The 14,058-nt window shown below is 39.6% G+C and overlaps 1 protein-coding gene across 1 annotated transcript in view; it reads left to right on the forward strand.

Annotated features, from left to right (window-relative positions):
• CORIN (corin, serine peptidase) overlaps nucleotides 1–14,058 on the forward strand; it is a 280,593-nt gene that overhangs the window by 240,795 nt on the left and 25,740 nt on the right. Inside the window, exons 17-18 of the mRNA XM_033946076.1 lie at nucleotides 5,916–6,038; nucleotides 10,342–10,391. Coding sequence (XP_033801967.1) covers nucleotides 5,916–6,038; nucleotides 10,342–10,391 — 173 coding nt within the window. The remainder of the gene's footprint in view (nucleotides 1–5,915; nucleotides 6,039–10,341; nucleotides 10,392–14,058) is intronic.

Raw genomic sequence — 14,058 nt, forward strand, 5'->3', positions numbered from 1 at the left:
GCAAAAGCTGAGCTGCTAGGTTCGAGACTGCAGGAATGGTGTTTGCTATCACCAGGTACGAAAATTTCTGTGTTTCGAGACCGGCATCATGATATAACCAAATTTTTTGCACAAGTCGACAGTCTCTGTTTCTGTTGTGACATTGAAGGATTGTTCTCGGTCTTTGGTTGTGATCACAACCCGGAAGAGTGGCGTCTTTTCATTGATTCGTCAATGTTAAGCCTGAAAGCTGTTCTGTTGCACAATGGCAACGTTTATCCTTCAGTACCTGTTGGCTATGCAGCACATATGAAAGAAACATATGAGAATATGGAAATGTTACTAAAGTATGTCCAGTATACCAGGTATAACTGGAATATCTGTGGAGACCTCAAAGTCGTTGCTCTGTTACTAGGACTGCAGCTTGGCTATACAAAGTACTGCTGTTTCATCTGCGAATGGGACAGCCGAGACAGAGAGTCGCACTATTCTAGAAAGAACTGGCCACTCCGTAAAAAGTTAGTTCCAGGACAGAAAAATGTAGCACATGAATCGCTTGTTGACCCGACAAAGATATTTTTGCCTCCTCTTCACATTAAACTGGGACTCATGAAGAATTTTGTGAAAGCAATGAACAAGGAAGGGGAAGGTTTTCGTTATTTAAGACAGATGTTCCCAAGAATAACTGATGCCAAGATCAAAGAGGGTATTTTTGTTGGCCCCCAGATCAGACATGTTATGAGTGACAAGCGATTTGAAGATCTGTTAGTTGGGCCGGAAAAAATTGGCTGGAAAGCCTTGAAAGACGTTGTTGACAATTTTCTGGGCAATTACAGAGCCCCAAACTACATTCAGCTGGTAGACAAACTTCTCAAAGCATACAAGAGAATGAAGTGCAATATGTCACTCAAGATTCATTTCCTCCATTCACACTTGGACTTCTTCCCCGCAAATCTCGGTGCTGTGAGTGACGAGCACGGTGAAAGGTTTCATCAAGACATAGCTACGATGGAGAAACGATACCAGGGCAATTGGAATCCGTCAATGCTTGCCGACTATTGTTGGATGCTACAACGTGATGCACCAGACACTGAATATAAAAGAAACTCGGGAGCAAAACACTTTTAATTCTGTTTCATTTAGTCGCTTGTGCGAAACGTAAACTTGACTATATATTTTATTGTCAGTAAACATAAAAATGTCTATTTCTCATAGTTCTTACGTGATGCAGTAAAACCAAAACCATATTTGAGCATACCAAGTTGGTACCTGTCATAATCACCAAAAACTTTTCAGGAATCAAGACTTAACCAAAAAATTGTTGTGCAGTGTAATCAAAGCTGGTTTTACGATGTACAGTGGTTATTCGGTTTACGAGTGCACCAGTTTGTAAGTGTTTTGCAAGACAAGCAAACCCCCCCCCCCGCGAACCAGCACCCTCCCCCCCGCGATCCGGCACCCCCCCAACCGCCATCGGGCACCTCCCCCCCCCCCCCCCGCTGCCATCGGGCACCCCCACCCCGCCGCGACCTGAGGTCCCCCCAACCCACTCGAACCCTCTTCTTACTTTGGTGTAGCCTCCTGCGTTGGTGCCAGTGCCCGAAGATCTGCCTCCTGTGCTGGGCCTTGAGCATGTGCGCATGCTCAAGGCCTGAGAGTTCACGTCGAACGTTGCCAATCGATGCTGGAGGGGCCCATCGCTGTTTGGAAAAAACAATGTTGATGCCCTCCTTCATCAGGCCCCCCTGACCATTTCGGGCCCTAGGCACTGCCTACTTGGCCTATTGGTTAATTCTGCCCTGCTGCTGTACTGTAAGTCAGTCACTGATGTGTGTTCATTAACCAAAAGCCATTTATACATTTGCTACAATTAAGTATGTTTTTAGCAAAGCTATCGACCATTTTTATTTTTTGTGTCCTCTTTTTTTGGCTCTGCAAATATGGTAACCCTATAGCAGTTAAGGTACAATTAAATTTAACCATTCATATTGCATCATTTTGTCATTTTTGTTGCAAACTGAACTCCAGCTCTCAGAACAGAGAAATTTATTCTTTTTCCAAAAGACTTTATTGTAATATAAGGCAATTGATTTTGAGGCGGTAATTCTGTAAGGAGAATACCAACATATAGCTGACAAGAACACATTTATATGACCAGAATACCAACCTACAGTATACCTACAGTCTATATACCAATATTTCGGTTACACACCATTCTATGAAATAAATAGAAATAAAACAAAACAAAACAAAGAAAAGAAAATAAGATGATACTTTTTTTTATTGAACTAACTTACTCCACACACACACACATACACTTTTACAAAGCTGTGGTATCCAGCTTTTAAAATTTCTTCCTGTGGGCGTTTGAATGATTACTGCAGCTTTGTAAAAGGACCCCTTAATATATTTTGTGATGAGTTTTCAAAGGTAACCTTTTTTTCTTCAGATCAGAAATTCAGAAATGAACAAATGATGACATATATCAGAATATACTGTATATGTGAAACATAAAAGCATTCCAATGGCAGTCTCGTTGGGAAGGTAGGAGTGGATGGCGAGGAGGATGAGGAACAGGGAAAGATGGATGATCAGAGGGTGACAAAGCAGTATAATTTTATTGGTTATAATGTGATAGGAAATCCAGACCTTTGTTAAGTTCTCTCTAATGGGTGCCAAAATATTTCATTATTTTAACTTCAAAGGTTTTATGTTCCTAGATCAGTGGTCTCAAACTCAAACCCTTTATGGGACCACATTTTGGATTTGTAGGTACTTAGAGGGCCGCAGAAAAAATAGTTAATGCCTTATTAAAGAAATGACAATTTTACATGAGGTAAAACTCTTTATAGTTTATAAAACTTTCCTTTAACAGTTAAAAGGAAAGATATATAAACTATAAAGAGTTTTACCTTATGCAAAATTGTCATTTCTTTAATAAGACATTAACTATTTTTTCTGTGGCCCTCCAAGTACTCTATTTTTTCTGCAGCCCTCACATTTAAAGTTTAATATCTTTTCTTTCTCAAAACCGACACATTTCAATCACTATATTGAAAATAAAATCATTTTCCCTACCTTTGTTGTCTGGTGACTTTATTTTTCTGTGCTTTCAACTATGTTTCCAGGTCCTTCTTGTCCTTTGACTGTTTTTCTCTCCGTCTTCACTTTCTGCCTTGCATCCATCGTTGGCATTAACTTAATGTTCAATTTTTCTGCTTTCTTTTCAAAATCTATGTTTCCATGTCTTACCTTCCCATCTTGTCTCTCTCTTCTTCCGTCCTATTTCCATGGTCTGGCATCTCTTTCCTTCCTTTCTCTCCCTCCCTCCTTCCTTCCTTTCCCCTGGTCTGGCATCAGTCTCCTTCCCTTCCCCCATGCCCTGGCATCTCTCCCTCCCCTTCCATGGTCTGATATCTCCTTTCCTTCCCTCCCTCCCATGAACTTGGCTTCTCTTGTTCCTCTCCTCTCCCTTGTCTTCGTTCTCCTTCCTTCCCTCTCTTTCCTCAATTGGGTGCAGCAGCAACAGAAGCAGCATTTCCCTTCCCCCTTTCCTGTGCAGCAGAAGCATTTCTCTTCCCCTTTCCCTCCCTCTCCCTGTACAGCAGCAGCAGCATTTCCCTAGGGTCCCCCTTTCCTATGCAGCAGAAGCATTTCTCTTTCCCCTCCCCTTCCGTTCTCTTCCATGTGGAGCAGCAGTCTGGCCGGCTCAGTTGATCGTTCCGTTCAAAGCCGTGGGTGGCGGCTCCTTGCGAGATCCACGCCTGCGCCTGAAGCCTCTCTGATGTTGTGACGTCCGAGAGGCTTCTGATGCAGGAGTGGATAGCGCGAGGAGCCGCCAACCCGCGGCTTTGAACGGAATGATCGACTGAACCGTCCAGACACGCTGCTGTTCCAAAAGGAAGGGAAGGGGGAAGAGAAATGCTGTTTTGATCGCGTCCAGACCCCGGGCCACAAAATAGCACCTGGAGAGCCACATGCGGCCTATGGGCCGCGTGATTGAGACCGCTGTCCTAGATGGTTTTGAAATTCATGCATTGCCTTTGGTCTGGCAAAATGCTGTCCCATAGAGATGTCATTCTGATTAGTACTGTGGTGTTTAATATGGTACTGATGTAATTTGAGCCTAGTCTTAAGTAATATAACATCCTTCTTCACATTTTTGCACTGAATAATATATGCTACATTTGAAGCTGAGCATGTGCAGGATCCATGTGTGCTGAATATTTTTCCCGTGTGAGTGACTGGAGGGTCCTGTGATATGAGTTTCTTCCCTGTCCACCCACTCCTACCTACAACATGAGAATGCCTTTGGAATGCTTTTATGTTTCACATATGAGATATATTCTGGGGGTAGGCCATCATTTGCTTATTTCTGATCTGAAGGAGGAAGGTTACCTTAAAAAGTTCATAAAAATGTATTAAGTTTTTCCAGTTAAAAAGGTATCACAGAGCAGCGCGGAACCAGGCAGGAAGCGCAAAGGTTATGCTCCTGCGTTGTGCGCCACTCTGCAACGAAAGGCAGCCATCCAGCAGGAGACCGCGCTGGACCACCACCAGTTAAAAAAGGTACTACTTTAGACTGCAGGCTGCTTTGGGGTTCCCAACACCAGACCACTAGACGCACCTATGTGTAGGGAAGGAAAAATCAAGAAAAAAAATTCTGAACCAAAATTTCTGTAATGAAAAAGATTTCCTTGGGATCTTGCCAGGTACTTGCGACCTGGATTGGACACTTTTGGAAACAGGATACTAAACTTGATAGACCGCTTCAGTATGTCCCAGTATGACAACTCTGATGTTCTTATGTTCCTTGATTTGACAAAAATAATTGCAGTATGGGATATGCAAGGTATATGGAGCTGTTTAGAGAGCAGGCATGTGACAGGGTATGGGAGGTCTGAGAGGCACTGATGGATTGTTTGTGTGTGTTGTAAAAATGCTACAGCATCCCGCTCCAATTTTTTTATTTCCTGATCTGTCTTGATCTTCTTCCAAGAAAACTGCTGGAAGGTTGTAGGGTAGTATCTCTTGGAATGGAGTGTTCCCAGCATCTTCTGGATGCCTCTCCTGGCAAATCAATGGGGATTTATTAGGAAAGTTCATTTTCAACAAATACTGACCTGATGTTTCTGGTTTTCAGATTTTTCTGCAATGCTATTCTCATTTTTTTCTGCAAGTTAAATTCGATGACTCTCTATCCCTCCCTTGGAGAGTTGTTCCTCTTCCACCTCTGATGGAAAGACATGGGCCCCTTTTGTACTTATCTTTCCAACATCCCATACAGGTTTTTAAAAGAATGAATAGAACCTTTGTGAAAATGTCCATTTTCATACCTCTGGAAAAAGTTATTACTGTTTTTCCTTTACTCCTCCCAAGCAGTCATTAAAGCCTTCTTCAAATGAGTGAGATGTTGACAGTTTGGACACTACCCAAATATCTGTCACTTTTTCTTTTCTCAACTGCCAGTCATCTGACAAAAGCAGCCAAGTTCCTCCATAGATACAGAACAGTAATAATCCTTTTGGGAAAAGTGTACATGGTTTTTAAGATACAGCCATTATTCATGGGGCCTTCTGTTTCTCTTTAGAAAGTTAGAGGAAAGGGTAATTTTGAATCCCTTAAAAAGCACCTTTCCAAAATGTTCTTCATTTTTATTAAGCCAGTTATTTATTTATTTATTTGGGACATCCCTCACCTCCAGTGGAAAGTTTGTTTCCAGCCTGTCAAAGGGATCATGATATATTGGGGCAGAATCTGTCCCATTCTTTATCTGCAAGGGCCAGAACACTTGAATGGAATTTTTGTAAAATGTTATTTTCTTGGTTCATCACACTGAGATGCATAGTTGTAATACTAAAATATTTTTCCAGTTGTGAATTTGGAGACAGTTATAGCTTTGAATTCGAATTTACAAAAATGTTTATTGATTTCAGGGGACCATATATGACAGAAACTATAGAAGATCATGGCCAGCAACGCAGCGAGAACTGGCTACGCCTGCACTTAGACTGGAAGAGCAAAAATGCTTCCACATTCCATGAGCTTCTTGTAAAGGGGTAAGTGGGATCACTACTGCACATAAGAAAATTTCAAGCTTGGAGAGCCAGAATAAAGAATTTCATAGCAATAGAAATCATTATAATAACACTTGAAACATTCCAAAATGAATCAGGTACAGCAGAAAATCTTTTCTTGTGGACCTTTATACTCAAGGCATTCAGACATTGTATAATTCAAGCCTGTGATACTACCAACCCTTTATAATCATAGGTTCTCTTCTGTAGAATATAAAAAAAATTTTTTTTAAGATACATTACTAACCATCTATATAAAAAAGGCAAATAGCTTTTTTAACAAAGATTTGAGGCATAAGAACATAGAACATAAGAACAGCCTTACTGGGTCAGAACAAATGGTCCATCAAGCCCAGAAGCCCGTTCTCACGGTGGCCAATCCAGGTCACTAGTACCTGGCCAAAACCCAAGGAGTAGCAACATTCCATGCTACCGAATGAGGGCAAACAGTGGCTTCCCCCATGTCTTTTTCAATAACAGACTGTGGACTTTAACTCCAGGAAATTGTCCAAACCTTTTTAAAACCAATTATGCTATCTGCTTTTAACACAACCTCTGGTAATGCGTTCCAGAGCTTAACTATTTTCTGAATGAAAAAAAATTTCCTCCTATTGGTTTTAAGTTCAAAAAGGTTTTATTGAGGACACCACATGAACACCAAACAACAAAGCAATACAAATATGAACACTGGTCCCACAATTTGTGCTTTCTCCCTGTAACCCCCCTCCCCCCACCCTACAACAAGAAACATATGCAAAAGAACTGCAATACCACCATAAACCTAACCTACCAGAAATACCACCCCAAAAATATAGAGAAGCAGTAGAACATAATGAGAAATAACTCCACTTCCCAAACCCACCCCACCCCTACACATAACGACAGTATATGGGAGACCACAAGTCTAGCCCCTCAAAGAGCAACAGGCCGAGAATCTGAACAATATACTGCAGGCAAGTAAATAGAAAGGTACAATAAGAGCGACCCAACCCACCCCCCCAATATCCACCCCGAGAACCCCTAAACCCTCTGAAGAAAGAAGAAAGAGGGAAAGAAAGAGAAAGAAGCGAAAAAGAAAGAAAGAGAAGAGAAATAAGAAAAAAAAGCAGTAGATGAGACTCATGATTGAACCCCAAACAGTTGCAAAGCTTGAAAACTACCCCTACAACCCATTCAAAATATCACTGCAAGCTTTATGACTGAGGGAAAATATATATGGCCTCCAGATTTGAAGAAAGTATTTCTTCAGGGTAGATTCAGCCATCCGACATTCAAGAAGCAACAAAGCATGCAAACGGTTCCTCCTGGCCCAAAAAGAGGGCGGATTCTCTCCTATCCAAACTGCTAAGATTTCTCCTATTGGTTTTAAAAGTATTTCCCTGTAACTTCGAGTGTCCCCTAGTCTTTGTAATTTTTGATGTTATGAAAAATCAATCCATTTGTACCCGTTCAACTCCACTCAGAATTTTGCAGACTTCATTCATATCTCCCTCAGCTGTCTCTTTTCCAAGCTGAAGAGCCTAACCGTTTTAGTCTTTCCTCATATGAGAGGGGTTCCATCCCCTTTATCATCTTGGTTGCTCTTCTTTCAACCTTTCCTAGCACCGCTATAACTTTCTTGAGATAAGGAGACCAGCATGCTCAAATTGGAAGCCAGTGAAGCTGGAAGCCAGTGGAGCTGGTCTCCCATGCCGACTGGTCACAATACAAATTACGAGCAGAGAAAGGAGAAGAGGTTGATTTCTGGGATCACTGGCTGAAAACAAGCGTATTCATTTTAGATGAAATTGTCCCTAAACGAAATAGTAAAAGCTGCTCAAATAAATACAATAAATGGTTCGACACACTGATCTTTTAAAAATTAAACAAGCAGTAAGATGATTGGAAAGGACCTGCAAAAAAATGGGAAAATTGTCAGACCGGAACAACTAGAGATCCAACATAAAAATCTACAAACAATTGATAAAAGAAAAACATAAAGCTTTCTACTCATCCAAAATAGACTCATCCAACACTAGCTCGAAAGGAATCAAGACAAAAGAATTGTTCAACCTAGTTACAAACTTATTCGACACCACACGCTACACTCAACCCATGCATAATATCAAGCTACCTTCCGTAGCATTTTGATTCAAAAATTAAAAACCTAAGAAATAACTGTTCGACAAATGACATACATGAACAAAAAGAAAGAAAGAAAAGAGAAATAAGAAAAAAAAGCATCAGAGGAGGACTTCCAGCAGCCACACGTGACTTCAAGGCTCCGGCTGCTTGTAGAAAGAAAAGTAAACATCGCCTCGAAGGTAATTCGGCAGGCCTGATTAAAACACTAAATGGGGTGGATATGGCCCACGGGCCGTAGTTTGCCCATGTCTGGTATAGGCCCAAACAGTGCAGATGCAGCACATTACAGTTGGAAGGATTATTCATTGCAAACCGATGCTCTATTACTAACATGTTCTAAGTTTGACAAAGCAGTATGTTCCATTCTCTTTTTGCTGCTATTCTGACTCTTAATTGGGTTCCCATTTCCATACTGCACTGATTGTTTCCAGTTGATTGCAAAAGTCACAGACAGTTCAGCAAATCCCCAACCTTACAACTTCCAGTGTATCAAATTATCGCATGGAATGGAAAGAAATCACCAGCCTGCTTTCCTGGACTCTGACCTTTCCATTTACCAGATGGATTCTAATACTTCCTGCACAAATTTATTACTGGGTGGCTGAAGCTGACTTACATTTACGACTTCTTTCATTTCCACTTCTGGCCTGTTGTCTCATCACTTTTCCAGAACTGGAACTAGCTACCTGAGCTGATACTATATATAGCACAAAACAGAATTGGAGAAGTGGCTTTTGTTCTAAACATTTGTTAAGTGAAGTAAGATGTTAGTGAGTAGCTTGGGTCAACTCCACAATGATAGAAAAAAAGAGTTTCCTGCCTTGTAAATGAATTCCAAGTTTCTCTTTTCTTCCCCATATATTCTTTGTATTGCATTTTGATATTTTTTGACATGCTGAAACTGGTTATATATATTGGGAGGCTCATTTTTAAAGCACTTAAGACACACAAAGTACCATAGGTTTCTGTGGTACTTTGTGTGTCTACGTGCTTTGAAAATGAGCCCCATAATCATTGTCTTTTTTTTTTCTTTTTGATGATTATTATCCAGAAACAAAGACTGATGGATCTATAGAGCAAAAAGCACAACTTTTCCAGAAGCAGAAAAAGCTTGAATTCAATCAAAAATGGAGCATTAAAGTGTCTGACTTTGAAGGCAGAGTGAATTAGAATCAAACCTGCATGGTTTTTTTTGTGCATATATAGCCTAATTCTATAAATGATGCTAAAAATCATGTGCAGAAATTTGGGCATGTGCCTAATTTTCACATGCAATTTAATTGAACAAGGGAATTAGGTGACAATCAATTATCGGCATTAATTAAAATTTAAACATGTATGTTTAGGTGCTGGGATCTGTGTGTAGATTTTACACATGGTTCTGAAAAGGAGGCATGGCCATGGGAGGATCACGGGCATTCCTGTTGTAGAATAATAGGGATTTGCATAATGGGAGCAGTATATGCAAATCAAATGTATGCATATTCACTGTGGATATCCTGAAAATCTGATTGGCAAGAGCCACTTGGGAAACATTGATGTAGATTGCTGAAGCTTGTTGGAATTAGAAAAAAAATTATCAAAACATTCTTCAGCCATGAGGTTTTATCACTGTAAAACCAGCCAGTTGAGAAAGCCCTCATGTTATGGTATTTCAGTGGTTCTATCCCAAAGGATCTCATCCCATCCTTGGGACACATCCAGTCAATCAGATTTTTGGAATCTCCATAATGAATGAAATTTGCATAGATTGGAGGTAGTTCATTGTGGGTATCCTGAAACTCACCTGAATGGTTAAGTGTATCCTGAGGACTGTGTTGAAAACCCAAAAGTAACATGGTCTCTATTATGGTTTTCAACTAGTCAAATGGCTCTAGTTTTGCTGTCTGGGCTAGTCCAGTCCTGGGTTTATCCCATTGTGTGGAGGTGCTTACAGTTCTAATTTCCCTATATGCCTATGTATGCGGTTGCATAAACCCAAGACTGGACTAGCCTGGATAGCAAAACTGGAGCTATTTGACCACCCTATTCTCCATTTTGTATAAGCTACAACACAGCTCTGGTTTAAGTCACAAGTTAGAGTTACCTGCAACTGAGAATAGGTAATTATGAGCAAAGGTAATTATATATTTTAAATGACTTTCTTTTTCTCTATATTCAGACAGCTATGTCAAAGTAGACGAAGGGTTGCTCTTCTCTGCACAAAAGAAGGTAAGAAAAAGAATCTAATTTACGGGTACAGAATATTAAAAAAGAACTTTATTGGAGGGATCAGTCCTGATTGTATGCTTAATGATTTCACAGTCTCAGCATCTCAGTTAATCCAGGGTGGCCTTGACTAACATCCCACGCTCTTTTAAATCTGCCATGAGGTCCAGTTAAAAGAAAGAAGAGAAACCCATTGGTGCTGACAGGGAGACTTAGAGGCAGATTCACACCCTAACTTACTGAAGTGTAATAAATGTTGCATTTCATAAAATCTTTTGGTTTTTCTTTTCATATATTGTAATCAAATACTACATGATTTGCAGGCATATGATAAAATAATAAATTATGCCCTTAAAATAAGCCTGTCTCAATTTTATATTCATTTTCACATGCAGCTTGGATATATGACTGCTTGATATATTTTTTTTTCAGTGATCACCTGTTTTTCTTTTGACTCTCTTCACTTTATTGGGATTTTTATATATATCTGCACATATATCATAGTAAAGGCATATGATGTAAGGGACACACATGCTTTGCATCGTTATTTTGGCATATTCAGTTGCAGGAGATTGTCCCGGTGGACTTTATTCCAGTTATTCAGTGAGGTCCCCTAAATACTGATAACCTTCCATGTTTTAAATGTGTAAAAGTATATAAAAATAAAAAATATATAAATTAATCTGTTCAGGGTAGGAAGAAAAGGAGTGGGGAGTAGCGTTATATGTTAAAGATCATAATAAAGCCACATAATTGCAGGATCTGTAGGGCAAGGAAGAGGCACTGTGGATCAATTTGGAAAGAGGGTCTGGTGTGATATGCAGGCCTTCTTCACAGATGGAAGAAGTGGACAAAGATTTAATAGTAGACATTCAGAATATATCTAAATAAGGGAAAGTTTTACTAATAGGTGATTTTAACATGCCGGGTGTTGATTGGGGTATCCCTATTGCGGGGTCTTCTAGAAGTAGGGCGATCCTGGATTCTCTAAAAGAAGAACTATTCCAGCAGTTAGAAATATGAACAACATATACAAGCCATATAAAGTAAATAAAATATATGTATCAATAAAACAAACATAGCCAATGTCAAGATAAGAACTTGACCATACATGTTAATAAAAATCAAAGAGAAAAGTAATATATACACTTAAAAGATATTAACACAATGGTCGATACCTAAAGAGGCTGATATAAAACATAAATGCAATAAATATCTCCAAGAGATTGATAAGGAACCATAAAACCCTCTACATTAAATAAAAGCATAGACTAAAGAGTATACATAGAAAGAGCCATGAGATACTACTATAGATCATAAGTGAGACCATGCTTATTAAATAAAAACAGGATACTGTATCACATGAAAGTTTGAATACAAAAAATCAAAGAAGCCCAGACAAAAAGGAATAAACTAAAGATTGAACCCAATCAGGATGGGGTCATTCTGGACTTAGTGCTTACAAACAGGAAACGTGTTTCTGATGTGACAGTGGGTATCATCTGGCATTCAGTGATCACTGCATGGTACGGTTTAATATTAAGATAGGTATAGAGAGGGCTCATTCAAAAGCAAAGGTTCTAGACTGTAGCTTTAACCTTTTCCTATCATGTGTCCCGGATGACGGGACATTCCAAAAATGTCGTTGCCATCGTATGTCTCATGGTATGGGACATACAGTACACCTTCTACCTATTATTTGTCCCATCTATTTATTACCAAGTAGTTTGGAGTCTGAGTTGGATAATGATTCGGACTTTGATGCAGAAAATGTAGCGGGCAGTAGCGATAATTACGATTGGAACCAGCGTAACGTAAAATTTATTACGATAGGAAAAGGTTAATCGTAGCAGGCAACCTCCCTCAACATGGTCATGAGTCTTAAAAACTGTATTAGGACGGAGGTTACTTAGGGCTCCTTTTAGGAAGCCACGTTAGCGGCTTTATCGCACGCACATTTTTAATGCGCACTAACCCCCATGCCAGTCGAAAAACTACCGCCTGCTCAAGAGGAGGTGGTAGCAGCTAGCGTGGCTGGCAAATTAGCGCGTGCTATTATGCGCATTAAACCATTAACGCGGCTTCGTAAAAGGAGCCCTTAGTTTTATACATTAAAAGTTCTGTATGCTGCCCGCTTCCTCCTTTTTTCAAATGCAACTCTTAAGCAGATTGAAACCAATATTATCAACTTATGATTTCAGAATTGTAGTTCAAAGGATGATACCACAGGAATTAAATTTTTGTAATGCTTTATACCTGGGAATGGTATTTCCCAGTATAGAGCATTGCAAGTTGTACAAAACACTGCTGCTCGACTTATCTGTGGTTGAGGTAAATTTGTAAAGCAAGAAGTAGAGATGTCCAATGAAGACTGGTGAACTTAATCTTTCTTAAAAAGTCCTTTATTCGTCCAAAAACTCAATGATTCGACATGTACATGTTTCGGCCAAATCAGCCTGCTTCAAGAGTCTTAAAAGTCTTCAGAATGAAATAACTTAAATGAAAGAACTGCCTGGTTGTTCATATTATACAACTAGATCATGTTTTTGCCTTTTTAAAAAAAAATAAAGACTAACTGGGTCAAACTGACCTCCACCTTGGGGGTTAGCGCCCAAGAAAAGGATCTGGGTGTCATTGTAGACAATACGATGAAACCTTCCGCCCAAAAAAGCAAACAGGATGCTGGGAATTATTTTAAAAAAAAGGGATGGTTAACAAAACTAAGAATGTCATAATGCCCCTGTATTGCTTCATGGTGCGACTTCATTTGGAATATTGCATTCAATTCTGGTCTCCTTATCTCAAGAAAGATATAGTGGCGCTAGAAAAGGTTCAAAGAAGAGCGACCAAGATGGTAAAGGGGATGGAACTCCTCTTGTATGAGGAAAGGCTAAAATGGTTAGGACTCTTCAGTTTGGAAAAGAGACGGCTGAGGGGAGATATGATTGAAGTCTGAAAAATCCTGAGTGGAGTAGAACGGTACAAGTGGATTGATTTTTCATTACGTCAAAAATTACAAAGACTAGGGGACACTTGAAGTTACAGGGAAATATCTTAAAACCAATAGGAAGAAATTTTTTTTCACTCAGATAATAGTTAAGCTCTGGAACGCGTTGCCAGAGGATGTGGTAAGAGCAAGTAGCATAGCTGGTTTTAAGAAAGGTTTGGACAAGTTCCTGGAGGAAAAGTTCATAGTCTGTTATTGAGAAATACATGGTGGAAGCCACTGCTTGCCCTGTATTAGTAGCATGGAATATTGCTAAACCTTAGGTTTTGGTCAGGTACTAGTGACCTGGATTGGCCACCGTGAGAACGGGCTACTGGGCTTGATGAACCATTGGTCTGACCCAATAAGGCGATTCTTATGTTCTTATTCTTTGAGATCTGAAAAAACAATGCGGTTATCAATACATGGATTTCAATATGTAAAATATACAGAAAAAATCAATTTCAGTAGTGGGGTGAATATTTGGTGCAGCTTGAATGGGCAATCGAGGTTAGTGGATAACATTCATCATTTATAGACATGAGGTATTGTTTTCTAAGAAACAGCAGATGAATTATGTTGATTTTATATTATGTTAGTGATTGTTTTATGTTGTTTTTATTTGATTTTATGTATGTATTGTAACCTGCTTCGGTTTTAAGCAGGATATAGATTGTTAATAAA

The sequence above is a fragment of the Geotrypetes seraphini genome, chromosome 1, assembly GCF_902459505.1.
Source record: "Geotrypetes seraphini chromosome 1, aGeoSer1.1, whole genome shotgun sequence".
NCBI classification, from domain to species: domain Eukaryota; kingdom Metazoa; phylum Chordata; class Amphibia; order Gymnophiona; family Dermophiidae; genus Geotrypetes; species Geotrypetes seraphini.